Below are 27,545 nucleotides of genomic sequence, written 5' to 3'. Positions count from 1 at the left end.
ATAAAAAGAACACAAATTGTAGTTAAGTAGCTCTTACCTTTCATTTGGTTTTGAGGAATTTGGAACCAAAAGAATTACAGAGGCAGAATAATAGATGTATATTTTTTTTAAACAACTTGATTTAAATTAAATCTTGTAGTAATAGTAAGTGGGTTAAAAAATGAAACAATAATGTTTTTTAATGGATATTATAATACATTGTAACTGACATCTGCATGCATGTAAAAAGTGTAGATTTCCTGTTGAGGGGAAAAAAAAAAGTGACAATGGAAGGGGACAAGGACAGTTGTGAATATGCTTTGTGTTTAAAATATACAACTTCATACAGGATGATCGGGTAATGATGGGAAGTATCTAAGGAGGGGATGAATACTTTTTTTTGTTTGTTTACTATTATTTTTTTAATCCACAGAAGAATCTAAAAGGAGTGCAGATACTTTTTCTTCAGAAGTCAATGAATTGAGTGATGAGGAATATAAAACACCACTTGCAACTCCTCCCAATACTCCACCGCCAGAATGTAACACTAATAGTGGCATCAAAATGTCTGAATTTACTGGAGTAGAAATAAGTGAAGAGCAGCTACAAGCACACTTAATGAGTAAAAAAATGTACGAGAGATACACACTTTCATTTATGGACCTTCAGATCATGGTGGGCCGAGTGAAGGACAACTGGAAACACATTCAAGATAGTGATGTGGGTCCAACTCATGTGGTAGAAAAATTCAATGTTCACCTGCAGTTGGAGCGGAGATTGATATACACGTCTGACCCAAAATACCCAGGAGCTGTCTTGTCTGGCAATCTGCCAGACTTGAAGATTCATATCAATGAAGACAAAATATCCGCTCTGAAGAACTGTTGCGCGCAGCTGAGTACATCTGAAACTAAGTCTTCTGATGCCCTACATTTAGGGAAAGACAAGATTTTTGCTGAGGTAGACCAGCTTGGCAGTTTGCATGATTCTGTAATGAATCTAACACAGAGTGTTGTAATGCTAGAGCAACATACCAGGGAAGTTCTTGTTGAATCTCAGCTGCTTTTGGCTGAATTCAAAGTAAACTGTATGCAGTTGGGTATTGAAAGTAATGGACGATATATCTCTGTACTCAAGGTTTTTGGCACCAATGCCCATTTTGTGAAAAGGCCCTATGATGCAGAAGTGTCCCTGACTGTTCATGGCCTGTTACTGGTTGATACTATGCAAACATATGGAACAGATTTTGATCTTTTGATGGCTTCTCATAAGAACCTGAGTTTTGATGTGCCAACAGGAAGTCTTCGAGACAGCAGGGCTCAGTCGCCAGTTTATGGACCGTACGATGCACGTCCCATTGATGTAGCTAGTTTGGCAGAGAGATGCACTACAGCCTCAAATACTTTATCTGGCAACAATGGAAAAGATCAAGAGTCCCTGATAAAATTCGAGTATCAGTTTGTGAGTGCAGAATGCCCATCAATGAATTTGGATAGCAGTCTGCAGGTGATCTCTGTACAGGTGAACAACCTGGATATTATCCTTAATCCAGAGACTATTGTGGAACTGATTGGGTTTCTCCAGAAATCTTTCCCGAAGGAGAAAGAAGATTCTAGTCCTCAGCCTTTAATAACTGACTTGGAAAGAGATTGGAGGGAACAGGAAACCTACCAGTCTACTTATGTACAGAATACAGAGGTAGCAGTTGATATTCACTGGTTAAATATACTCCTCCTCAGGACAGTTGGCATGACAAATGGAGAAAAATATGGCAGAAAAATTGCAACAGCCAGTATTGGTGGCACCAAAGTCAATGTCTCCATGTGCAGTAAATTAGATGTAAATGGCTCTCTTGGATGCCTTCACCTTATGGACCTAACACAAGATAGTGTTAAGAACCAGTATGTTGTCAGCATAGGGAATACAGTAAGGTATGAAAATCTCATTGGTGATGTAGATTACTTTGAATCTTTATTCTTTAGGCTTGATGATGGAAATAGTCTTCCAGATGCTTTAAGTTTCACTTTCACAGAAAAGTCAAAAGAGGAATGTTCTCTCAACCTCAAAATGGCCTCCTTACACTACAACCACTCAGCTAAATTCTTGAAAGAGCTAACTTTGTCAATGGATGAATTGGAAGAGAATTTCCGCAGCATGCTGAAAAGTGCAGCTTCAAAAGTTACTACAGTCTTGGCAACTAAAACTGCTGAATACAGTGAAATGGTCTCTTTGTTTGACACGACACCACGATCAAGAGATGTTGCCAACTTAGAAGATAATGAAGGCTATGCATTTGGATCACAACCTCTCAAAACTGATACTATTAAGCTTATATTAAATGTAAACATTGAATCACCGATCGTCTCAATACCTCGAAAGCCTGGTAGCTCTGAACTGCTTGTAGGTCATCTAGGCCAAATATCTATTCAGAATTTTGTACCAGGAGAAGATGAATCTACAAGTGATAGACTGCAAGTTCAAATTAAAGATATTAAAATGTATTCTTTAAATAGCAGTCAATTTACAAGCAAGAAGGAGCCTGCAAGTGAAATATCTCATGGGCTGCATTTTTCTTCAGGCGCTGCCAGTATTAATACCCAGGAAGAATCCCATTTTACTCGCCATGACTTCTTTGAATCATTACATAAAGGCCATGGTATGTTAATCAGAGGACTCTTAATTATTTTAATATGAGTAGTAGACATTACCAAAAATGTGTGTTGACCATTGGTCTGATGGTATATTCTGTCTCACCCATCCTTCTGCTCGATTTTAATTACATACCCATTTTTAATCTCCTAAGCAAAAACTGAATAGTGCCTTTCATGCAGAAATTTAACAAAACATAGCCATATATACTTATTTTAGCATTGCAAAGAGATTCTGAGCAAATTAAATAGCTACTATGCTATCTCTGCTGTACAGTCTTTACAGGATAATCAGTTCGCTTCTTATATTGTTTTCATTTCACTTTCTGTTAACAGCTTTCCACATTCTGAACAACACCACCATCCAGTTTAAATTGGAAAAGATACCACTAGAGAGAGATTTGGATTTAACTTTTCCTCTGAATAATGAAGACTTTGGAATATCAAGCATTATGAAGATTGAAGGGAAATTTGTGAACCCTCTTCAGGTATAGTAATGTAGTATTTCCCCTATCTAAGTGAAGATGGAAGATGAGTATTTTTCAGGCAAATATCTTCATGTTTAACATGTTGGTATACATGTGCTTAGAAGAGACTGTCTTAAGTCATAATAACAATGACCAAAATTTAGTCTTGTTTTGGGGCATTTTAGACATCTTTATGAATTAGTCTAACTTTTACTTAGCCATGAACACCTAACACAGAAGGAAAAATAAATGTGCCGTTGTCCAAATATGTTTATTTGCAGTTCGAGTAGAAACTAAGAATTAAAATGCCGTTATCTTGAAAAAATCTCTGCAGGAGCAGAGATTTTAAATAGAGGAAACTGAAACTTCTAAAGCTAAGGGGACAAGCAATGATGGCCAAGTAGAATGTTTTTTCCATATATTACTGTATAATCTCAGCATGGTAAATTAAGGCTAGTTTGTATGGTGAATTATTGTTAACTAGCTCTGTGTGGATGCTTTTTGCATAGGAGTACAAAGTATCCTATTCTAGGATCCTATCCTGTATGTTTCCAGATTGCATCCTCTTACAGAGCTAATAGAGAGGAATTGTTTTGCTTCAACTTTGCATTGTACTTTGTTCTAGATTATTTTTTACTTGCGGACAAAGTTAAAATTTGTCTGGTTAGAAATTCCACAGCCTTTCCGCTTGAGAGTTTTAAAATATATGTACTTATTTTATTAATATAGAGAGCTCTAATGTGATGATTGTTTCTTTTTTCTACATTTTAGGTGGTGTTAGCAAAACACGTGTATGAACAAGTCCTTCAGACTCTGGATAATTTAATTTACAGTGAAGACTTGAACAAATTTCCAACTACTTCTGTATCTTCACCTTGTCATAGTTCTCCTTCAGCATCACTTCATAGTATGGGCACAGAATTCTCAAGTGAACGGAAGGAAAATGGCTTATTCAGCCATTCTAGTTTTAATTCTATTCCAAACAAGTCATTAGCTATCAGGGAAACAAAATCTTTTACTCAGATTCAAGCAAACTTTCATATCTCAGAGCTCCAGGTTCAGTTAAGTGGTGATCTTACCCTTGGTGCACAAGGCCTTGTCAGCCTCAAGTTTCAGGATTTTGATGTTGAGTTTGCTAAAGACCATCCTCAGACTTTGTCTATTCAGATTGCCTTGCGTTCTCTGCTAATGGAAGATCTTCTGGAAAAAAACCCAGACTCTATGTATAAGAATCTCATGGTGTCCCGTGGAGCTCCCAAGCCATCCAGTTTAGCACACAAGGAATATCTTTCACAGTCTTGTCCCTTGGTATCCAATGTAGAATATCCAGATATGCCACGTTCCCTGCCTTCCCATATGGAAGAAGCACCTAACGTCTTTCAGCTATACCAAAGACCAGTTTGTGCCTCCCGTAAGAAGCAAAAAGAAGATGCTGATTCTGAGTATCCTCTGACTCCACCTCCTTCTCCAACAGCAGACAGATCCAGGTTGCCCTGTGGAAAAAGTAACTTTGATGATTCACTAGTTCATATCAATATATTTCTAGTGGACAGGAAACATCCTGAATTTTCTTCTCACTATAACAAAATTAACCGTAGTGTAGATGTTGATTTTAATTGTCTAGATGTCTTAATAACTTTGCAAACTTGGGTAGTGATACTGGATTTCTTTGGGATTGGATCCACTGCTGATAACCATGCTATGAAGCTGCAACCTGAAGATACTCAGCAGACAATCAAAACAGAAATAAATACCTTGTCAGCTTCTCAAGCTCAAGAGCCTGTAAACACTAAGCTGGATCTGAAGGTATACTTGAGATGCAAAATAGTAATTGGATTGTCTGTCATAAAACGTCTGGTTTATAGAAACTTAAGGTGACATGTAAATCAAATGTTTTATATTCTAGTGGAGAATGTGCATAAATTCAGAAACAGTAGATTTAAAGTCTGCATAGATGTAGTTAAAAAAAACCCACGGAAGTTACAGAAAAGCAAAACCTTTGCAAAATGATCAGCTCCCTTGCTCTGTGACCCTCTTTGGACACATGTATGCCACTTGAAGGGATGCTGAAGTAGAATATTCTGTGTTCATCCAGTGGAGCTCTCATGGGTAGAGTTTGACACCCCCTAGCCCCATCCAGTCTGCTCTGTGCGTGAGAGTGTAAGGAAAGTGTAATTCTTGTGGGCAGCAATGGTTATTTCCCTGGGATAACACAGGGCACAGACTAAATGTCTGTTATCCCTTAAATGATAAGGTTGCTTTAGTATTAAAAACTTGACATAGTGAAATTGGCACTAGGTACTATGAAGTTTATTTTAAAAAAACAACTGCATATTTTTATAAATATATATATATGTCTATACATATATGTGTAAACATGTATTTTTTTTTAAAAAAAAGTATGTGTATATATATGTAATCTTCATCCAGAGGTCTTGCAGTCTAACTTAAAAATGACAAATCTTGAAAGAGAAAAGGACGAAGATAACAGTGCTAGGATTTGTTGATGATCTGATCATTCTGAGTTGCTTGGGAGACCTGTTAATTTGCAAACAAGGAAGTAAAAAGGTTGCTTTCCTCCAGTGTCTCCCAATCAGATCATTCTTGTTTGCCATTTGTGTGTTACAGTGCAATTGTCTTGAAAAAAACTAACAAGATGTTCCAGCTGTGAAGTCATACTGTTTAATACCAGCCTGTTCCTTTTTGTTTGACCAGGTCCATTCTTTATCATTAGTACTGAATAAGACAACTAGCGAGCTCGCTAAAGCCAGTGTGTCAAAGCTTGCAGCTCATTTGGAAGTGATTGGTGAGTAGATTGAAGGGCTAAGGTTGTATGCAGTTTAAAATGAAAGGAGGTGTGCACTGAAGTTGTGATTTGAAACGCTTTTATTTTGGTGCTCATTGGAGTTTTTGTGTGTTTCCTGGGCAAGATGCATATTCTCTTCCCACTCCTCCTTCCTCTGCTTTTCCAGGCTTCATTTTAAATCCTTGCATCCCTCCCAGTGGTCAAACCCTTGATCATTTTAGCTGAGATTGTCTCGGATTTTTAATACTTTACTTTCACAGAGCAGAACAATAGTGTTTGTTACTGGTTTAGAACTCTTTTTTTTTTTTTTGCCCCCCATCTAAGTTTTCACAAATCAAAGTGATGTGATCACATTATGTATGTAAAGCACAGAGTTATGTTTGGGTTAGTATAATCTTTGTAGCAGAAAGATGTGATTTTCTTTGAGCAGGAGGTTTAATGTTTAATTGAATGTGATTAGTTACTTGTAATGAGTTTATCCCACTAATACAAACTTTGAGGTTTTAGTAACTTATCTGTGCTTGAGGATCCTAATTGTCTGTCTTTTGTTCTGCAGAGGGAGATTTAGCCCTGCAAGGAAGTATTGGAAGTCTGTCCTTAAGCGATCTTACAGCTCATGGAGAATTTTACAGAGAACGTTTCACTACAAGTGGTGAAGAGGCACTCATTTTCCAAGTCTATAAGTATGAACTTATTAGCACCATTATCTCCCCACCCCCAAAAAACCCAAACCAAAACCCAAACCAACCCAAAAAAACCAAACCCACAACTGTCAGGTCTGCATGATTCTGCTTTGGACACTTGTGACTTAAGTGAGACTTTGAACATATTCAGTCATAAACTAAAGATAATTTAAGTTTTCTTTGTCCTGCGATGTACATGGCTTATGAGGAAAAATAGCTTTTTATTTCCCTTTAAAGCCGTTCTTGAAAGTATTTAAGCCATAGTTTGTACCTAGATAAAACAGTGATCAGAAGAGGTTTTCAACTGATGAAATAGATTTTCCATTGCTCCTTAATTTTGGAGTTAAGGGTTTGCTTTTGTCATAGTGTACTCTTGAAGTTCCTCTGTTTTGTGTAAAACAGTAGTTCTTATCCTGCGATGCTTCATGGTTTTCCACTCAATCCTTCACCCACTAGAATTAATCACATTAGGAATTATCCATGTAATGTTATGGAATTAATTTCAAATGGAACAGCACACTGTTCAGAGTTGAATCTACATATTATCATGCAGTAAAGTACTTAATTTATAAGCCACTGTTCAGATGTATAAAATCACCAAATGTGTATCTGTTAGAGGTAGAGATTAGAGGTACATACCAAATGTAGACTTTTCCTGTTTGCTTAATTAAAACTCAGTAGCAGTTAAATATATGTAATTTAGAAAGAATGAATATAAAATGAGTTTTTCATATCTATAATTGCAATAGTTTTGATTATATATTGTGAACATCAGTTAAATCCTCTATATTATTATTTTGAATGCAAAAAAATGAATAACACTGTTTGTAAAATGTAGCTAAGATAGCTAAATTTTACTTTCAACCTTTATCATAGATATGGGCGGCCAGATCCGCTGCTACAGAGGGAGTGTGATATTCGTGTCACTCTACGAATGGCATCTGTTCAGTATGTGCATACTCAGCGTTTCCAGGCAGAGGTGGTGTCTTTCATCCAACATTTTACTCAGCTTCAGGATGTCTTAGGGCGGCAAAGAGCAGCAATTGAAGGACAAACAGTATGTCTGGGTTTTTTTGTGTTCTTTCCTAGCTTACTTTTGGAAGCTGAAATACAGTATAGAATTTATGTTAATGCATCAACTCAGTGAGCTGAAATGATGGGAGCTTTTAGAGTTCCGATGTTAGTGGAGATTGCTTATTCTCATCTTGCAGTTAAAAGACCTTATTTAGGACCATCCTGCTGATGTTTGAAAGTGTAGAATACCAAATTTGCACATGACTTAAAACTTTGGCACCTGGATCCTGCAGTATGCACCAATACAGGTGTTTTCCTGTGTTTGTGATGTTGGACAAAAAAGGCTCCAGATTTTATCTTACCTTTTTCTCCACTATTCACCAGGTAGTTATAATACCTGAATAAGAACCAAGTGAGAAGTCCTTCTGTTCTACTCAGGTGTATGTCTTTTGATGAATTATGATGGCTGGTAGACTGAGAAAATCAGATGCTGTAGTCTGCACGAAAGAGCATATATACAATCATGACAGTCATAGCCTATTTTGTACAAAACCTAATGTGGGAGTGATTAATATAGTTAATAGTAATAGTTTTGTTTAACAGTAATAGTCTTGAGTGGCTTCTCATAATTGGAAGAAAGACAGTTAATACTTGCATATATTAAAATGCTTCATTGTGCATCAGTGAGGAAGTTTGAAGCTGATTTTGAAACATCTGAGCTAAATAATGGGGTTTTTTCCTTTTGTAAGTAATTTTTCTTAACTAGTGAGCTGCGGAGTCTCTGTAATGCCTCTCAGTTCAGTGTGGGCAGGGTACGTCACTCCTGATTGTGCACTTGTTGCACAGGTGGCTGCTGTTCCCATCATAACTTTTTTTACCTAGCCTTTAGTCTCTGTCTAAAACAAGTGTTCAAGTTCTTTTATTATTTTTTTTGTATAAAATTTTATCACATCTTGATTTTGTAAATCAAGGAATAGTGTTCCTGAATTCAGTACTAATCAGTGTGAAATAATCACCCACTTCCTGTATGTTTAAATTTTTTTAAAATGAATCTTTTGTTCTTCCCAGGTAAGAGATAAAGCACAGCGAGCTTCCCGAGTTCTTCTTGATATTGAGGCTGGTGCTCCTGTTCTGCTTATACCTGAAAGCTCGAAGTCTAATAGTCTTATTGTGGCTAATCTTGGAAAACTGAAAGTCAAGAACAGATTTTTGTTTGTGGGTATGCCGGGTACTTTTTCACTAAAGAACAAGGTAAGAACATTACTTCTTAACTTAGCAGCTTGTGGTTTTTCTAGTTCTTGTGCATTTTATTTCTCTGTCAAAATGGTAAATGATTATTAGATTTATATATACACACTTTGTACTACTAGTAGCAAAACAGTCCATGCCAGTGCGCTGGGTAATCTTCTGGACCTGGCCTGCCGCTGCTTGTACCCAGCTGCTGCCTTCTGTGCCTGCACCTGGGCTTGTTTTCTGTGACCTTCAGGGCAGCCTGTTCTGTGGAACTCATAGAACTGGCCTTGTTAGGAAGCGGGACCCAGCTGGGTGCACACCTGAACGTGGGAACGTAACGGGCTTTCAGCTAACCCTGTTTGGTGGCTGCTTCAACTCTTCATAAAACAAAATTTCAAGAACGTGAGTAGCAGAAAAGAGAGATCTGTATTGGGTGAGTCTTGCTGGAACACAGTGGAGAGCAGAATTGGTTTTAATTATTTAATTTTTTTCTTTTTTTCTGCTCTTAATGAAACTGCGTGTAGTTGCTTTGATTAGGTGAAATGTAATGAAAGGTTTCTAGTAAATGCTTGAACCTCAGGCACAGGACAGGGAATAGTTGGTGGTGTTGAGAGATGCAGCCACAAAATTTGGGGTAAGGAAAATCAATCTTGGATGGCTTTCTATATCTAACCTGTGCAACAAAATCAGTAGTTGTTCTGGGAACCAACCACCTAATCCCATTTTAAAGGGGGGCAGAAATTAGGTGGACTAAATTGCTACAGCAGTTTTGGGCTGTGTCTGTTACCTCCATCTGATTTATATCAACCAGTGTCTTTTCTGTAAGGAAATAATGGACTGTAATATTGGGTCGTTTTCTGTACTCTAGTGTGCTGACATATTTAAAGGTTTGTAAGTGGTAGATTCCATAATTAACATTAGAAGTTAAAAGAAAGGATGTGTGCATAGTAGTTTTATTTCAACTTAAAAATAATGTGTTATATAGCACTGTAGAACTTTGGGGATTTGAAGTGGGATCAGGTGGGGATTTGGAGTGGTGTTTTTTGTTTGTTTTGTTTTCATTTTTTTCTGTGTCCTATGTTTATTTTTGAGGATCTGATTTTACAAGGCAATGCATACAAGGATCCGGTTTTATTTGAGGTATTTAACATCTTTATAGTAGTGTTCAGGTGCTCTTCCTTAATTTTATTTTTTTTTTAAAAGGAAATTTTCTTGTGGAATTTAGCACTTTAAAAGTTCCTTTATACATTAAAAATTATGTTTCTATTCTAAAGACTTCGCTGAATTCTGTAAAAATTGGATTTAAATTTGTTGTGGTGTGCTCTTTATGCATGTCTGAGGAACTATTAATTTTGATTTATTGCATAAATGCATAGATTTAGAGATGATGTGATGATTTTTCTTTGCATGTTCTTTTCAGTCTTGTCTTTACAGTATAAAGCTAATTGTTAATGTCTTCAAATTTTTGACCTTAATATCCTTGATCATGGCTGCAATGATTTTTTCCAATGAATAATATTCTAAAACCACGTAAGGCAAGTAAGATTAATAATTAAAACTAGAAAGGAGAATTTATGGGTAAGGACTTTACAGTGACATCAGAAGCTGGACACAGAAAGAAGGTGGGAAATGATAGTAACAACACTGCAGCCACGAGTAAAGAGCAATTCCAGAGTAAGGGGAAGCGAGTCACTAAAGACAGATGATTGTTATCTGTTAGGGCATGTGAAGCTGAGAAAAATTGAAAGATGAGGTTAATAAATTTAAATCAGGAGAGACTAAATGAACCCTGAAATTGTCTGCAGAGTTTAAAGGTGTTGCACCAGACATATGTTTTTGGGAGAATAAATTCCTAATGATGTTTTGACTATTTCACTAGTGAGCTATGCCCTTTGCAAGTTTTTGATGCTAAGTGGAAAAGCTCATAAGAATTCCACTGGATCCGTGGTGATGGGGAAATGCCTATAATGTTATAGATCAATATAAATGAGCTTTTCTTTTTTTACCTGTGGGGATTTTAACAATGAGTTAAACTTGGCTACTGCAGAAAAATTTTGGGACACATTTTGGTATGATGACGGAAGTATTTAACATGCATAAAATAACTTCATGTATAGAAGTGTTAGTTCATATATTCTAATAAAATATTAAGTTGCTGACATGATCTTGCATATGTTTTCATCATCTGAAGATTTTCTGAAAAACAACTTTAAGTATTAAAAAGTCTTTATTCTACAGAAATGCTTGATATCTTGTTAGTCTAATCCCTCTAATTTGTATTATTTTCATTTACATGGGGGTTTCTTTGGTTTTGTGCAAAAACCACTGGTTTTGAGTTAATTTCTCATTGAAAAGATTTCACAGCTTTTTTGAAAATGTTGGCGAAATAAGTTTTTTCTTAAAATATTTTAATCTGCTGTTAAGGTTATAGGAAAAAAGACGGCCATCTTTCTACAGTAAAAGATACTGGCATTCAAATGAAATATTTAGGTTTTTGACAGGAATTTGTTGCAGCTTGAACCTTGGCATATTGGTTCCTTAGAATTTATATTAGAAATTTATTGTTGATTACAAAATTACTTTCATTAGCAGGATTCAGTTCAATTTTCATCTCCTTTGGGAACCCCGAAACATAACATGAAGAAAACAACAAGTGCTGATGAATCAAAAGTAGTTATGGAAGGATTGTTCATGAAAAAATCATCAGGAGCAAACATTTCTAGGCTGAAGAGTGAGCCTATGCTGAATACTTGGAGCAAACAAGGGCAACAATCAAAGCTACCTATTGTACCAAGCCCTGACAGCCCAGGTAGGTGATAAATAGTAGAAACCCCATCTAAATCTTCTTTTTCCTTGTGAAATAATGCAGTGCAGTTTTGCTTATATCTTACATGACATTGAAAAAGTATAAAGTTTTGGGTCCAAGATTATATATTTAAAAAGAAATGACTTCTTAGTTTCAAGGTTGATTTTTGCAGCTTAAAGGATGAGGGAATTGCATTTCAGTTTCTGGAAGAAAAATCCTGTAATTGGGGCTGCTTAGAGATGCATGTTGCAGACATATAAGGAGTACAGTTGGGCTCTTACGTAAGAGTTTACATTTACCTGTGAATGAGCTTGGTATCTGGTAGTTACAGGTATTTATGAGTATGAATAATAAAAAAAAAAAAAAAGAAAAAAACTGAATAACTTTCAGGAGAGACTTTCTTTTTAAAGCCAGTTACATTAGTTTTGTACAGATTTGGTTTTTTCTTTCTTAATGTGTTCTCTCCTGTGCACTTGCAGAGGATCACATCTGCCTGTTAGACTGCATTGTGGTTGATCTGCAGGACATGAACATATTTGCTGCGGAAAGATACCAGAGAGAATATTCGAAGGCTGTGGAAGATACAAGTGCGGACTTGAGCTTTCCATCCTACTTCGTGAGGCAAACAGGAGGAAGCCTATTAACAGAACCTTTCAGACTGAAGTTACAAGTAGAGAGAAACTTAGACAAGTGAGTTTATCTAAACAGGATCGCTTTATGCTGTCAGCCTAAAGCCAGTGTTTTAGGTGCCTTTTCTTCTATCTTAAAAGTACTGCCTGCTGTGTTACAGCACCTTGAAATACTGAGAGTTTTTCCTTTGTTGTAGAGAGCTAAGTCATGCAGTTGCAGACATATCGATACATGGCAATCTGTCATCAGTCCATTGCTCTCTGGATTTGAATAAGTATAAACTGATACGTGGACTGCTGGAGAACAACCTTGGGGAGCCTATAGAAGAGTTCATGCGGCCTTATGATTTGCAGGATCCACGAATTCATGTAAGAGGAACTATATGTAGTTGAAATTCTGTCTTGAAATATCTGTTATTCTCTTGTAGTTTACCATGTGGACTGCTAGATTGTAAAAAAAAAAAAAAAACCACAAACAAAACAAAACCCAAAAAATTAGGCAGATGCACAGTGAAGGTACCTTTTTGTCTGTAGATATCTCATTGCTTGTATTTGTTGGTTTGTTTTAGGTATGCCGAACTATATCAGTGGGGAAAAAGGTTAACAAATCTATGAAAACTGTACCTTTTTTTTCCCTGAAGTATTTAAGCTGAGCCGCTATTGCAGTAAATTTATTGGTACATTAACAAGCCTAACATTTTTCCATTTGAAGGTAGCTTTTTAGAGGGACTTGAAAGGTTATCTTGTAATCCCGTGCAGAGTGATGAGTCCTTTCCCATGGTGTCTGTGACATTCCTGGAGACTTATGAGATTGTGGAATGTGTATTACTTTGTGTTAAAAGCCCTCTTTTTGTCCTATAAATCTGAAAGAAGTATTTCAGTAATAAAAGCTTTACAGCAGAGCTGAGCCATTCTTTTTTTGCTTTTTTGAGCAAGTTCTCAAGTATCACTTATTTGGCTGTTGTCAAATACTACCCTTTCAGGAGGAGTGTGGGCAGCACCTGGAAATAATCAATATTTTTCCTTATTACTGGGAAAGGAAGTTGTTGACTAACATATTTTCTCTTGATTTTGTGGGCTTCTAAGCATAGTCTATGCTGCACGACTAATCTTTGCTTAAGGTGTGTGACCACAGCAGAGGGAAAAATTGATACGAAGCCTCTAGGATTCTCTTTAAGATCTGAGGAAAGAATGGGTGGAGTTCTCCTAATACAAGTATGATCTTAATATCAGGCTTTTCACCTAAAAAAAAAAAAGGTTTCACAAATTACAAATCTGATTTAATAATAGAAGGTACCTGAAACAATTTGAAAGAATTGTTGGCTGTTTGGTTCTTTTTGGGGGGTGACGACAGCAACGCTTTATTTAAGAACAAAGAAGCTATAGAACAGTAGTGCAAAAATGGTTAATGGACATTTTTCAAGTTGAGGGCTACCCTGTTGTGAAATGATACTTTTTTTCCCCAGCAATGGTTAATGAAAATCATTGAAGGAGACAGACACTACAACTGTCTGCATTTGTCTGAAATAACAAAATTTAATTCAGGAATGAAAGTTAAAATAGATGCTCTTAAAAAGAACGTTGATGTTTTCTACTTTCAGACAGTTTTGAGTGGAGAAGTGTATACGTCTATGTCGTTCCTCATTGACATGGTTAATGTGAGTCTGGAGCTGATGGATCCAAAAGGAAAAGATGGATGCAGCTCTTTAGCCAGGTATAAATTTTCTTTTGTTACTGAATATCTTATCCTAAGTACTATGCTCATCTGAGAGATTATAGGACAGGAATTAACTTAATACATTAAATTATGTTTTAGTAATGTAATGACCTAGAATTTCTTAATTAAGAGTCCAAATTGAGAGTTTCAGTTGATCTGAAAGATGAAAGGGAATGACACTGTTCAAAAGATACCATCTATGTCTTTCAAGTTGTCCTTGAAATCACCGTTCAGTAGTCAGTTGACTTGCCCAAAACACATGGTATTCTAATTAAGAAAATGTTGAGAGGTAATCTTAAAAATCCAGATTTCTGCTATGCTGTTTTGTTGGGTTTTTTTAATCCAGACAGTTCCGTATTAGTGGAAAATATTATTACATACAGTATAGATCTACTTTCTATCTCTGTGACATGAAATGTGATTATAGTTGTTTTATAAAATATGTAAATGAAAGATATAGCAGTATACCATGCATACTTTTAAAACAAGTGACTTCTAGAAATAGATGAGCTTTTTATTCTTCTAGGTTTGATTTTAAGAAATCCAAGTTGCTTTTTGAGAGCTCTTCAAATGGAACAAAGTCTGTAAATTTGGTTTCTCATTCCATGATGGCATTTGACACACGTTATGCTGGACAGAAGTCTACTGCAGGCACGCCGAATGTGTTCAATTGCATCTTTCAGTCGTCAAAGAATACTAGTAGTCCAGGAGCAATCCAGATTGAACTGCACTTCAGGTTGGTAATTCTGGGTAATATTTGTTTGTTTGTTTTCAGTAATGACATACTCAATCAGGATTGTCTTGGTTTTAGTACAACTGTTACAAATGTAGATAAACTTGCTGGCATTGTATTTAAATCCGAAGACGTTTTTGGGGTGGTCAGTGTTACCTGATAGATTGAAATCTGCAATTATTAACTAACTGAAGGTTGTTGAATTTTAAAAAATTCCCCCCTATTGTTGCAATAAAAAAAAATTTAAAGCTTGATAAGCCTGGCTTATCACTTGCATGCTTGCATAAAATCATATTATAGAATTTTTAATACATGTTGTGCAAAAGCTGTTTCCCAGTAGATGTCACACTTGCCTTTCTGAGAGAATCAAATAAATACAGAAATTGCACCTCTTTCGAAAAACAATCTCTGCATTCTCTTCTGTGTTCTATCCTACCCTGTTTGTTTTTCCTTATCCAAACCTCCTGGAACGTTTAAAGGCATCACAGTGGGTATCAGTTTTATTCTAATTTAATATTGAAAATGGGAATATAAATTACAGTGTCAATATTTATCTCTATCAGCATGGTGTTTTGTTAAGGGATGTTAACTAACAACAAGAGGATGAAGTGAGATCACTAGAGATGTTGCTTTCACTTTTGATTGGGCTCACTGATCAAACTCAGCTTTCTAACTCTTTTATAAGCGTCATACCTTCTGAAGCAGTTGTAGAAGTGACGTAGAAAAAAATCTGAGAACTGTTTTAGTCCAGTAGAAAATCTTGAAGACATTTGTTCATGAAAAACAAATGCAATTGAGAGAAATTTGTTGTGTAGATTTGGAAAATGCGTGATGATTTTAAGTACTTAATAAGTCTGTGTTCAGAAAGACACCAAGATTTTGATTCAAATAAAACTAAAATGCCATGGGATATAAAAAAAAAAATAGGGTTTCATGTAACTGTTGATCCACTATCTGCCTAGATTGGAGGTTAGTTTGTACAGTATAGCTAATCTGGTTTATGAGCGATAGTTTCAGGAATTTTCTTCTCAACTGTTGTGCTTTTAAATTTTAGCCACATAAACATGTGTTACATTTTTACTGGTGAGAGCATCCTTGGCACTAGATGTAAGCTTTTGCAGAGCTCAGTGATAGTGTTATACTGGCTCGTGCCTTTTGGAAATATCGTGGAGAGCCAGGGAGGGTTAAAGGCTTTTACTGTTGGAAGCAATGCAGGCAGGCTGTTTCTCACAAAGGAATTACGGTTCTTCAGAGATTTTGTAGTTCAGAATGTGTTGGATATAAAACTGTTTCATGATATTTAAGCACTTAGATTATTTTCCAGTTATCATGACCAAATATAATTGGTATTCCAGATCATGAAGCCAAACACTTTTATCCCTCCTAGCCAGATATTCAAAATGTGATGCTAAAAGTTCAGTAAGGCTAGCATTTTTTCTGAATGACAAAGAAGCTTCCTGTGCTGCAAAATGCTGTCAGGGTGTGTGAGGAAACACATTGTACGTCTAATCTTGTAGAGAGATGTGGAGCCAGGTCTGAATTTCACACGCAGTACGTTAGATTTCATACCAAACAGATGTAAAATAATAATGAAAAGATCAGGTTTGAAATTTGAGACTTTGCAAATATCGATAATGTAAATGTATTAAAGGAGATTTTATAAGTTAATGTCTTGTTACATAGTTTTTCAATTCATCTTTTGTATCATTACAGCTTAGAATTCATGCAGTTAAGATCTGTTGGGTTTCTGTGGGTACAGCAACTTGATGAATTTCAATCTGTTTAAATATATATATGTGTATTTTAAAGGCCAGACACTCTGTAAACTAAGTGTATTCCTGTAAAGTTCCAGATGCTTCTTACTTGCTAGATACTGGGTAGTTTTCTGCATCATCTTAAATATATGCGAGACGTAAGGTTCGTATGTGTGCTTCTCTCTTCTTTAAAGGTCTACTAAGGATTCCTCCAGTTTCACAGTTGTTCTGAACAATCTTCGTGTATTTCTAATATTTGACTGGTTGTTACTTGTTCATGACTTTTTATATACTCCTGGAGATATCAAAAAGCGGGAAAATCGCCTCTCTTCCCGGCAACACACTTACAGCAGTGAAACAACTGTAGTTCCAAAAACAGTGAAAAGTGGAGTAGTTACAAAACGTTCATCGCTACATGTGTCTACAGAAAAACAACTGGAAGTTAAGGTTAATGTGACAGGTAAATGTATTCTTCTCTAGTGCTTTTTTAGGAGCTTTTCTGAGTAAAAGCCGTGTGCCAGTGGAAAAACTGGTCCTTTAAGGGGTGGAGAATCAAGAAACCCGCTACAAATGCATAAAATACCTTATTAGTATTTCCAATTGCCTTGTTTATTATTTGTCGTTTTGTTTTGTTAAGGAACTGAATTTGTGGTCGTTGAAGACATGTCTTGTTTTGATACCAATGCAATTATTTTGAAGGGGACTACTGTTCTCACTTACAAGCCCAAGTTGTTAGATCGTCCCTTCTCTGGTAGTTTGTTTGGCATTGAGGTAAGAAGAAATAAATTTGCTTTTGTAAAACATCTAAAATTAGAGCAACTAGTGAAGATACTTTACTATAAATATATATACACAACAGGAGTAGTCCATAGATGATTCTTGAAGTTTGTTAATTCCTCATGAGATGCTCTCATTCCTACAGCAGTTTTAAGAATGGGTTTATATTGTTTCTGTTAAGACATTGAAACACTTGACTGTAATCACAAAATATTGCTAGTTACTTAGTCTAGCTTCCAGTCATGAACTGGCAAATTAATTGAAAGCTGAGTGACTGGGTAGACAGAAGCCCACATGGTCAGCAAAGACCTGCAAGCTGTCATCGTAGCTGACGTGAGGTGAACAAGCAGCATCATGCCACTGGAATGTGCAAGTGGCATGTAGGAATTTTGAATATGCAAAGTGCTCCTTGCATCCTATTTAGCAGAGTAGGACCACAGCTGGAGTGCTCTGGCCGGTCTTGGGGAAACTGGGCTGAAGAAGCTCTGAAGAACTGAGAGGAGAGCAAGAAGAACACTCAGAATTGAGGGGTACATAATATATTGGGAAAGTTTAAAAGAACTTGCTCAGAAGAAGAGGCTGGGCAAAGATGTGGTAAATCCTAAATTGTTATCGTAGACCAAAGAACAAAGTGTTTTCCATGATAGGAGTAGTGGATTTAAGCTTAGCAGTTTAGAGAATATTTGGCTGCGTATCAGAATCTCTTTTCCTGAACTTGCAGCGTAGCTGGGCACTGGAATGGATAGTCTGGAACGATTTTGGAGTCTCTGCTCTCTTAAAGTTTACAAAGGAGTTGTCTGTGGAGAACAGTTAGTTCATGGCTATAGTTCATGCTTTGTGATAGTCTTTGATTTCAAGGTTCTGCCAGTTCCTAATTTTTTTAACACTATTTTTAATTTTTAGGTTTTTTCATGCCGGTTAGGAAATGAGCAAGAGACTGCACTGTCAATTATTGATCCAGTACAAATTCAGATGGAACTCGTTGGGAATGCTTCCTACCCAAGTGGTTCGGGACTGTTGGATGCTTTCAATAGTGAGGATTTTCCTCCTATTCTAGAGGTAATATTAAAAGCCTGCATAAAACTTTATGCAGTAGAGAATACTAGATCATGATCTTGCACAGGTTTTTTTGTGCTCAAAGATTCAATAGAATACTTTCAAATGTATAAGAAAAGAATAAGGTAAATTTTTCCTGAAGTGAAAAAGGCGAAGATACAAGCAGGGAGAAAGTACTCTTAGTGGTAACAAAGGACTGATTTCTGGGATATATTACAGAGATTAATAGTGGGGGGGAAAAGTGGGCTGATAATGTAGACATTAGTTACTAATACCTGAAAGAAAAAGGTCTGTTTTCTGTACCCCATTGTTAGTGTTAATTAGAGAGGAAATCTATTTAGAGACATCTTTTTACCATTATACCAAAGGAAAACCCTTTTTTCCCCGATAGATGCTTCTAATGGTTTTGGTTTTGAGTAGATAATAACAAGTTTGGTACTTTTATTAATGGAGCTTTAAAACAGTGTGGTCATCAGATTTTAATATTAAATTTTGTCTTCCTTTGGGAAAAGCTTTGTTAATATCCAAAGCGTACAAGAAAAATATGTAGAGAAAGGTAACTGAATCTTATTTTTTAATTTTTCATTTAGATTCAGTTGCAAGCACTGGATATCAGACTGTCCTACAATGATGTTCGGCTGTTCTTGGCGATTGCCAAGTCAATTCCTCAACAGACTAGTGCGGCTATGCCTGACTCAACTGTATCGATTGCTGAAAATACTGTTAATCCTTCCAGTTTAGCACTGGTGAATGAGACTTCTCCCTTGACACATGAAAACAGAGTGCCATCCAAACGTGTGTTGGATCCCGTTCTTGGTAAGTTTTTAACTGCTGAAGCCATTCTTTATATCTAAAGGAGGTTTCTGCAGTGGGAAGCTAGACCATATGCTTATCACAAAAGATGTTCATATCTTCATCGTGTAAAGCCCTTCATTGCTTTGAATTATCTGATGATACCATTATACTGATGATATTTTAAAAAAGTAGATTTTTTTTCATTCATTTCTTTCTGCTTCTAGTATGACAGTGGGTTGTTTTATATTAAGTTTTATTTAGCATTGCTTCTTATTGTAAATCATTATGATGGAGTACTTGTTAGGTAGCAACCTTTTACAGGGGGAGAGGGGACACCCTTTCAAACTCATTAAACTGATAGTGAAATGGAAACCATCATAATGACTAGTAATCTCTTCACGTCTAGCAATCTTTTCTTTTTTGGTAACATTGCTCTTTTACAAACTAAAAATTGTGTGTGGTTGGAAACACCACCTGACGATAATGAGGAAATACACACTAGTGAAAAAGACTATTCTCTGCTACTGCACTTGAGAGTCATGTGGGGAGTTCAAAGTAAATAAGTAATTGTGTTCTGAGTGGAGGGTTAGTTTACACAAAAAATTTTAGTCCCAACTGAAATTCGTGGAGTAGGTTGACTTCCTGTAGGAGAATAAAAATAGCCCATGTATTCCAGAATGTAAACATTATGGGTTGGGGGTTTGGTTTTCAGGCTTTTTTTTTTTTTTTTTTAAAGTGGCGCTGAACCAAATGCTTTTTCTACAATTGCAGTCTTAAACAAACAAACCCCCATTTTTCATACAGATATATCTTAATTTTAGAAATGAAAACAAGTAGATAACTGTCAAGCATTTATGATTGGTTATCTGTTCAATTATAGAGGTACAGCTGGCTTGCCTCCAGGAACTGGGGTTCAGTATGGAAGATTGTCGTAAAGCTCTTTGGATCTGCCAAGGTAACCTCAAATATTCTTAGCTAGCCTTGCAGATTGTTCATATTACTTAACTTGCAACTAAGTAAAAACTTCCGGACTGTAAGGTAGCTGATGCACAGACATCATCATCTTTACATGCCAACACAGAGTCCAAGTAATCTTAAGCATTCTTAATTTTCTGTTCTGCTGCTGTGTAGAACCCAACCCCCAAAGATTCTTCTTGCCTTTTGGGACATCAGGTGTGGGGCGTGTGAGTGTATTTTTGTTTGGGGGTTTGGGTCATGGTTTGTTTTTTTTTTTTTTTTTCTTTTAATGGTATACCTATTTCTTGCTATTATCCATCTCTTTAGAGCATGTGTTTTCATCTCTCCCTTTTTGAATAATGTGTTTTACCTACTTCTACATGCAATACATGAAAAGAAGATGACACTTTAAGACAAGTGATTCTTTTTCTTTAATGCTGTCATGTTTCCCACCTTATTTATAGGCATTTGTAGTATTAACATAGATTTATATTATGTTGCCGCTCAATTTGCAAACTTCAAAACACACTGGTATTTTCTAAGAGTAAGAAATGTATTTATAATCTTCTCATGTTATTAAATAGAACACATTCAAGGTACTGCTGATGTCTTGCTGTACCTCTTGAGAGAGGGAATTAGTTTGCTTCTGTACATTTTTTAAATAAGTACATTTCATTGAGGAAGTAGATGATGATCGATTGGTTGTTTGTTTTTATCTAAGGTGACTTGAAAAAAGCAGCAAGTTGGTTATTTAAGAATGCTGAACCTTTGAAATCACTTTCCCTGACCTCTTCTGGTCGAGACAGCCACGGGATTATGCCTTTTCAGTTCATCTCTGGAGTGGAAATAAAAGCAGAAAGTATATGCATTTGCTTTATTGATGACTGCATGGATTGTGATGTTCCCCTTGCTGAGTTAAACTTTTCATGTGAGTATCATGTTTTGCTGTGTGAGTTGCATAAAAGTACTGTTGGTTACTGTGTGAGTTAACCACCATGGTCCAGTTTCTTAGGACTTGTGAAATTTCAACTGACTGTTTTGGTGGTGGTGGTTGTTGTGTGTGGTTTTGGGTTTTATTGGTGGTTTGTTTGTTTGTTTTGGTTTTGTTTTTGAGAAGTCTTTGTAGGGTTAAGATTCTGGTTTCCCCTTTATAAATGACAAAACAAATGTAATCTGTCCCGAGCAGAATTCTTGGGAGGTTCAGTGTTGTAAAGCAGGGCCATCTGCAAATGTTATTTGAAGGGTATTATATATGCTTTTTGTACCATTTAAATTTGAAAGATGAGACTAAACCTTCCATTGCTTACTTATTTCACGAAAACAGGAAACTTGATTGTTTTGCATTAGTATAACATTCACTTTTTTCCTGTAGGTTTGAATTTTCTCCAACATTTGAGAGCCAACCCTGAAGGCTACGCTCATTTTACCCTCTCTGGAGATTATTACAATCGTGAGCTATCAGGTGAAATGCTGGGGGGGTTGTTGTTTTCTTTATTTAAGTTCAGGAAAACAACCTTGCCTACTAACAGTAGCCTGAAATTCACCCAACATGAAATGCATATAAGGGAATGTGAAAGGCTAACTTCTGCAATCGTGTGTGTGTGTGAGAACCCGTGATCCTAGACAAGATATCCTTGATATCAGATGGAGGGATGTGCAAAGTAGAGAGATTGCTGATACAAAAGTTGCACTTAGGTTTTCAAATGTAATTGCATGAAGAGGTTATCCAGGAACATGACAGTTAAGTAACTAGCTGTCTCTGTATTCACTTTCCTTTTTTAGTATTTAATTGTTTTGATGCGTTCGGTTTGTTACTTATTTCAGGAAAGAAAAGCACATGAGGGTAAGCGATTAGGCTGAAGACAATGGATTAACATAAGTAGACCATCATAATTTATATTTTAGATATAAAAAAGCAAATTATGCCTTAATACAGGTCAGACACTGACAAAAGAAATAATCTAGTTGTGTGTTTTCTCTGAATTGAGAAACTAAATTTTCTGTTATAAAATTGGTGACAACCACCTCAGGAATTATCTGTCAATATTTAAAAATAGATAGGGTTGGTTTTTTTAAATAGCTTTTAGACCTTTGTCTTCTGTGATACTGAATAGGCAACCAACATATGTATAGTTGTGTGAAAATAATTTTCAAAACTATTTCAGATAACTTAGTTCCAGCCAGCTTCAGTATGAAGCTGTAATTGCTTTCTAATGCTTTCCTCAGAATTAAGATATTTCTGCAAGACCCTGTATATAGGATATACTGGTTTAAATGGAGGAGCTAGAGCAACTTTGTATTAGCTAGTCAATTAAATTTGTACACTTACAAGTTCATCCTGAAGGCAAATTGAAAGTAAGGGATCTCATTATTAAAGTTGCATTATTAAATACTTAGGTGTGTAAACAGCATTCCAATGTGGCCTTCGAATGTGTAATACATGTGACATTTTCTGTTTGTTCTCAGGCTGGGAGCCGTTCATTGAGCCGTGGCCATGTTCAGTTTCTTGGCAGCAACAAGCTTCGAGCCGCCTCCACCCTTCGCGACTGAAGCTGGAAGTAAAGGCTGAAAACCGTTTGGATATAAACATTACCTCTGTCTTCATAGGTATGTAGGAATATTCCCTGAGAGCATCGCTATACAGGCTAATTTTCACTGTACTGAAAATGACAGACATTTCTAATTGAGTCCTGCTGGTCTCCCATAGATGGAGAGAGGGAGATTTGGCACAGGTCCCTAGATACTTCACATGATATTTTACACAGGTGTGCATTTAGGCAGCCTGTATTTTATCAGATACTGTGAAAGTGTAAAGACATGAGCTACGTATTTTAAAGGTTAGTAGGAATTCTTTCTCTGGTCATACGAATTCTATCAAATTCATATGTTATTTGAAATTTATTTTTAATCAGAAACAGGCTTTCATCTAAACTTTCCATACTTTACTTAAAAATATTTTGATAAGCTCATCATTTTTCAGTACATTGACAGGCTTAGTGGGGAGCTACTCACTTCAGTTCTGCAGTCTCTGAAACCCTGAGCTGTCAATTCCCACCTCAGGAAATCAAAATATTTTGTTCATCATTAACTCAAACTTTATGTAAGCTTCTGTGTTGTGAGAGTATGATTGTGTGCATTTCCCAGAAATATGGTTGCTTATTCTGTATGCAAAACTGAATAATTTGGTGGTCATAATAACAAAATGTAAATGGCTGAGCTTGCAAATGTAACAGAAGAGCCTTCCTTGTTCCTTGAATATTCATTCCTTTCTCCTGTGGGGATGGCAGAAGGTGGGAGGAAAAGATGCAAATCAGTGATACATAAGGGTTCCCATGATGCTTTTTAATACTGGTGATAACAAGTAGTAAGACTAGTTTATGATTAATACTGTGTCAGAAGACTGTTGGTGTGTTGATATTTATGCAGGAATATATACCTCTTAAAAAAATATATATTAGAAACTGTATCTAACATGAAAATATTTAAGGTTAATTGCCTCCTCAGGGAGAGCTCTTAAATTGCCACAGGAATATCTTAAGATCAGGGAATTCCACTGAAAGTTTAAAAAGAAAAATCTTAAGAATCTAAAACCACTTGGTTTTGAAGACACTGCTGTGATTTCATGAGCTGTTGTTTGTCTTTAACTTACGTGAGAGGCTGATAGAAAAAGCAGTGAAGTAAAACTTCTGCCATTCAAGTGAAGTACTTTAGTGTTATGAATCTAACATACTTTTCAATTACTTTATTTACTGCCACCTTGGAGACATTCACTGTCTCTGCTTGTATTCCTCCAGAACAATACACATGTACCAAGCGGTCATGGATGGAAGATTACTGTAAACAGGACAAAGAATTGAATGTAATCAGTTCAGAAGACTGGATGGGCTCTTCGGTGGATCCGCCGTGTTTTGGGCAGAGTATGATACTCATTAATCATGCTTTATTTGAAACAGTCCTGACATACATAGTCATCTGTCTAATGTATTACAAACATAAGTATTTGGTTTTCATAGCGCACAATGAATTGTTAGAGCTATTTGGCAAAAAAATCAAACATGCTATTTTCTGTTCAGTTGTGTTCCATTCTTTAAAACCAAAAACCTTTCTGGCTACTTAGCTTTGAGTGAGGACTTTGTACAGCTAGTTCTGCTTTTTTTTTTTTTTTTGTCATGCTTTTTCAGTTAATGTGTGATGATCCTGTCAAACATTAAATAAGAGTATTGAGTTTAGGATGTGTGCAGTTTAGGGGTGATCTTTTTTCTTTCTGTACCCCCAAAGACCTAAATGACTGAGTTTCTGGAAAAAATGCTGTTATATTTGTGAAACAATTCTTTAAGTAATAGCTCTTGATATGTGGCATGTCTTTTCAGCTTCTTTTCTCTCAGGGTTAATTCTGGAAGAAATTTTAGCAATTCAAATGCCAACTTAGTATAAGCAAATCAGTAGAGACTCATACACTGATTGCATGATGCCAACTGTCTGTATCTTTCCTGATGCATGATGGGGAAGAGTCTGCCTGTATTTGTGTGGGTTTTCTTACCTGCTAACTTTGTCTTTCCTGTCTGCCAGGCCTTCCTCTTGTCTACCTTAGAACTAGGAGTACAGCCAGTTTGACTAACCTAGAGCATCAAATCTATGCTAGAGGTACTGTATAGCAGAGAGAGCCAAAAGGGTTTTTTCTTCTTTGGAAAGCTCTTGTACAATAAATACTGTGTTGTATGTGTGACTTGCTGGTAGATTGGCCTCTAGATTTAAAACAAACAAGCAAAAAACCCAAACCACATAACAGCTACTTTGCTTTTAAGCTGATTAATTTAGCATTTCATCCTGTCTTTCTCTTATGTTCCTCTCTGGGCCCTTCAGGAAAGAAGGGAGAAGTGTAACTAATCCTATGTAGGAAAACTGTCTTTTTGAGGAAGGTTTATGAATTGTTGGCTGTTCAATGTCCCTTTTCTAGAGAGACAGCATACTGTGATTGAAAATAGCCTAATAAAATAACAAGATTTTTTCTTTTATAATCTAAAAATATCCAGTGGTATGTTTGATATACATACTTATGCTTGATTCAGCATATATATTTAGCTACTTAATACTTTATAATTCCTTCAGAAGGAACAATCTGTTTTCAGTAAGGTATTTCTAATAAATATCCTGTTAATTTGTTTGTTTTATATACGACAGTACAGTCTTTGGGTAAAACCCAGTTTAAGATTTCTTCCAAATTTTTATTTTGTAAGATTTTGTGATGTTATGGAAGACAGACCAGCTCACTTGATAAATATATTGTCCCTGTAGAAAAGTTGCTGAATGGGAGGAGAGAAAGCTTTCTACAAATCTTCTACAAACATTTTCTCTGAGTGGTTGCAGACAGTTCATAGATGTTTAAAAATCTCAAAAAAAAAAAAAAAAAAAGAAAAATGATGGAATGATTTATTTTTCTGAAGTATTTTTCAGAATTTTTTTTGGTGAAGAAACCAACAAAACCTCTTAATATTTATTGCATGGCTTTTAGTGGGTGTTGCGACTAAATGAATTACGGAAAAAAACCCCTCCTTGTAATGGTAGTCTTTATTTTCAGGCAGTAGTCTCAAAATGCAACTTTTACGTTATGTTTTCTTTTGAAAATCAGGCCATTGTCCCAACAATTCTTTTTTAAAGTCTCAAAAAATAAATTGGCAATTGATTAAATGTCAGACTGAAAGTTCACGTGGCTCTGGTCCATCATTTTGTAGAACCTGAGCTAGCCAAAAAATTGTATGAAGTCAAGCTCAACACTAAAAAGATTGTTTTATTTGCAGTTGGCAAAAATCAGAGTTTTCATTTTCAAGTATTTCATCTTCCTGCCATTTAATCGGAAAGAACTCTCTCTGTAAAGTTTAGAGAGATCAGATTTAAGTCCCCATGTCAATGTAAGGTATATAGGAATCATCAGTAACTCCCTCAAAAATTTATACCCACCCTGCATTATCCCTTCTTGTCTCTATAAACCAGTGCTGAAGTTATTCTTAGATGCATGTCTAACTGGGGTGAGTGGGTCTCAGAACATGAAGTACTTCAACTTGCTATCAGTCAGCCTTTGGAGTGACTGCAGATAAATTCTGTGGAATAGATTTAATTCCTGTATTACCTTTTCTTTAAGCAGCTGATTTGTTGTGTGTGCCTTCTTTCTACTTCTCTCATACAAAAAGATGTATGTATTTAGGGAGCAGCCATTTATCTTCTTTAAGTAGTTACTGGAGTTTGGCGGGGCCTTTTTTCTGTCCAAACACAGTAAGTATTTTCACAGATATGATGTACTGCAGTATGGAAGACAAGAGTAATGCTGGTGTGCTTGTTAGTAATGCACACTTGAAAAAAGTCAAACATGGTAGGTGAAGTTTCTTGTTCTGGGGTTTTGCTATCCCAGCATTTTAACAAAACCAGATTACCTTTGGTTGCATTCAAATTATTTTTCATACTTTTTTTTTTTAAACTAGGCTTTATCCTGTATAGGAAAATGTTTCTACTTGTTCAGTCTTTGAGGATAAAAGTCCACTGAAAGGGTACCAGATAATCCTGTGTTCATCACATTAAATAGAGCATAAATCTTAGTTCCAAGTGAATGTGTGTTTAATACTTTATGAGCATTGGGATGTACATGAAAAGTTACCGATGATGATTGGGTTTTTAGTTAGGTTTTCTACCTGTTAGTTATAACTGGAGGCAGTCTTTTATAAGACTTGATATGAAGAAACAAAAGAACATGTAGATTAAGATCAGTTCCTGGGGAGTTGATGTAGGGAAGGTATTCTGTTTGCTGTGTACCATTTCTATAATAGTTACTAAATTTTTAAATGTTTTTAGTAATCTGTTGTCCTGTTTCTTTGGTCTGTTTTTCTTTAGTTAGTGCAGGTTGTGCTTTTCCAGCCATTGTGTCTCATCCTATGTTAGTATCTGATGAATGCTTCTCTCGTAAGCATTTAGACAAATCTTTATTCTGTTTTATAGCTGAAATGAAGACTCCAAAACGTAGACAGCCATTTGTCCCATTTGCTCTAAGAAATCATACTGGATGCACTCTGTGGTTTGCTACCCTAACTACAACACCTACACGGTAAGGAGCTGTTGTGGGATCACTTGGACAATATTTGTCTGGCTTCTCTAACATGTCAGCCAAACCCTATTGTTTTCAGTGCTTTTGTTTTAGAATCCCAGACTGATTTGGGTTGGAAGGGACCTTAAAGCCCATCTAGTTCCACCCCCCTGCCATGGGCACAGACACCCTCCACTAGCCCAGATTGCCCAAAGCCCCATCCAACCTGGCCTTGAACACTGCCAGGGAGCCAGGGGCAGCCACAGCTTCTGTGGGCAGCCTGTGCCAGGGCCTCAGCACCCTCACAGGGAAGAATTTCTTCCTAATATCTAATCTAAATCTACCCTCTTTTAGTTTAAAGCCATTACCCCTCGCCCTATCACTACACGCCCTTGTAAACAGTCCCTCTCCTGCTTTTC

The 27,545-nt window shown here is 36.3% G+C and overlaps 1 protein-coding gene across 7 annotated transcripts in view; it reads left to right on the top strand.

Moving 5' to 3' along the window:
* Window positions 1–27,545, top strand: part of VPS13D (vacuolar protein sorting 13 homolog D) — a 102,503-nt gene that overhangs the window by 17,333 nt on the left and 57,625 nt on the right. The window contains exons 19-42 of one of the 7 annotated variants that reach the window (XM_054801004.1): window positions 416–2,635; window positions 2,964–3,115; window positions 3,866–4,900; window positions 5,810–5,900; window positions 6,457–6,583; window positions 7,460–7,640; window positions 8,666–8,848; window positions 9,923–9,970; window positions 11,420–11,639; window positions 12,116–12,326; window positions 12,463–12,634; window positions 13,867–13,979; window positions 14,509–14,718; window positions 16,664–16,929; window positions 17,107–17,240; window positions 18,150–18,305; window positions 18,893–19,118; window positions 19,978–20,052; window positions 20,776–20,982; window positions 21,427–21,516; window positions 22,521–22,661; window positions 23,849–23,971; window positions 24,624–24,698; window positions 27,042–27,147. In XM_054801004.1, the coding sequence (XP_054656979.1) occupies window positions 416–2,635; window positions 2,964–3,115; window positions 3,866–4,900; window positions 5,810–5,900; window positions 6,457–6,583; window positions 7,460–7,640; window positions 8,666–8,848; window positions 9,923–9,970; window positions 11,420–11,639; window positions 12,116–12,326; window positions 12,463–12,634; window positions 13,867–13,979; window positions 14,509–14,718; window positions 16,664–16,929; window positions 17,107–17,240; window positions 18,150–18,305; window positions 18,893–19,118; window positions 19,978–20,052; window positions 20,776–20,982; window positions 21,427–21,516; window positions 22,521–22,661; window positions 23,849–23,971; window positions 24,624–24,698; window positions 27,042–27,147 (6,562 nt within the window). Of the gene's footprint in view, window positions 1–412; window positions 2,636–2,963; window positions 3,116–3,865; window positions 4,901–5,809; window positions 5,901–6,456; window positions 6,584–7,459; window positions 7,641–8,665; window positions 8,849–9,922; window positions 9,971–11,419; window positions 11,640–12,115; window positions 12,327–12,462; window positions 12,635–13,866; window positions 13,980–14,508; window positions 14,719–16,663; window positions 16,930–17,106; window positions 17,241–18,149; window positions 18,306–18,892; window positions 19,119–19,977; window positions 20,053–20,775; window positions 20,983–21,426; window positions 21,517–22,520; window positions 22,662–23,848; window positions 23,972–24,623; window positions 24,699–27,041; window positions 27,148–27,545 lie in introns of all 7 variants that reach the window. The other 6 variants (XM_054801003.1, XM_054801002.1, XM_054801006.1 and 3 more) reach the window with 6 other exon arrangements.

This window comes from Grus americana, chromosome 21 (genome assembly GCF_028858705.1).
Source record: "Grus americana isolate bGruAme1 chromosome 21, bGruAme1.mat, whole genome shotgun sequence".
Taxonomy (NCBI): Eukaryota; Metazoa; Chordata; class Aves; order Gruiformes; family Gruidae; genus Grus; species Grus americana.
Note: the sequence above shows the minus strand (reverse complement) of the source record. Positions and strands in the feature narration are given on the sequence as shown.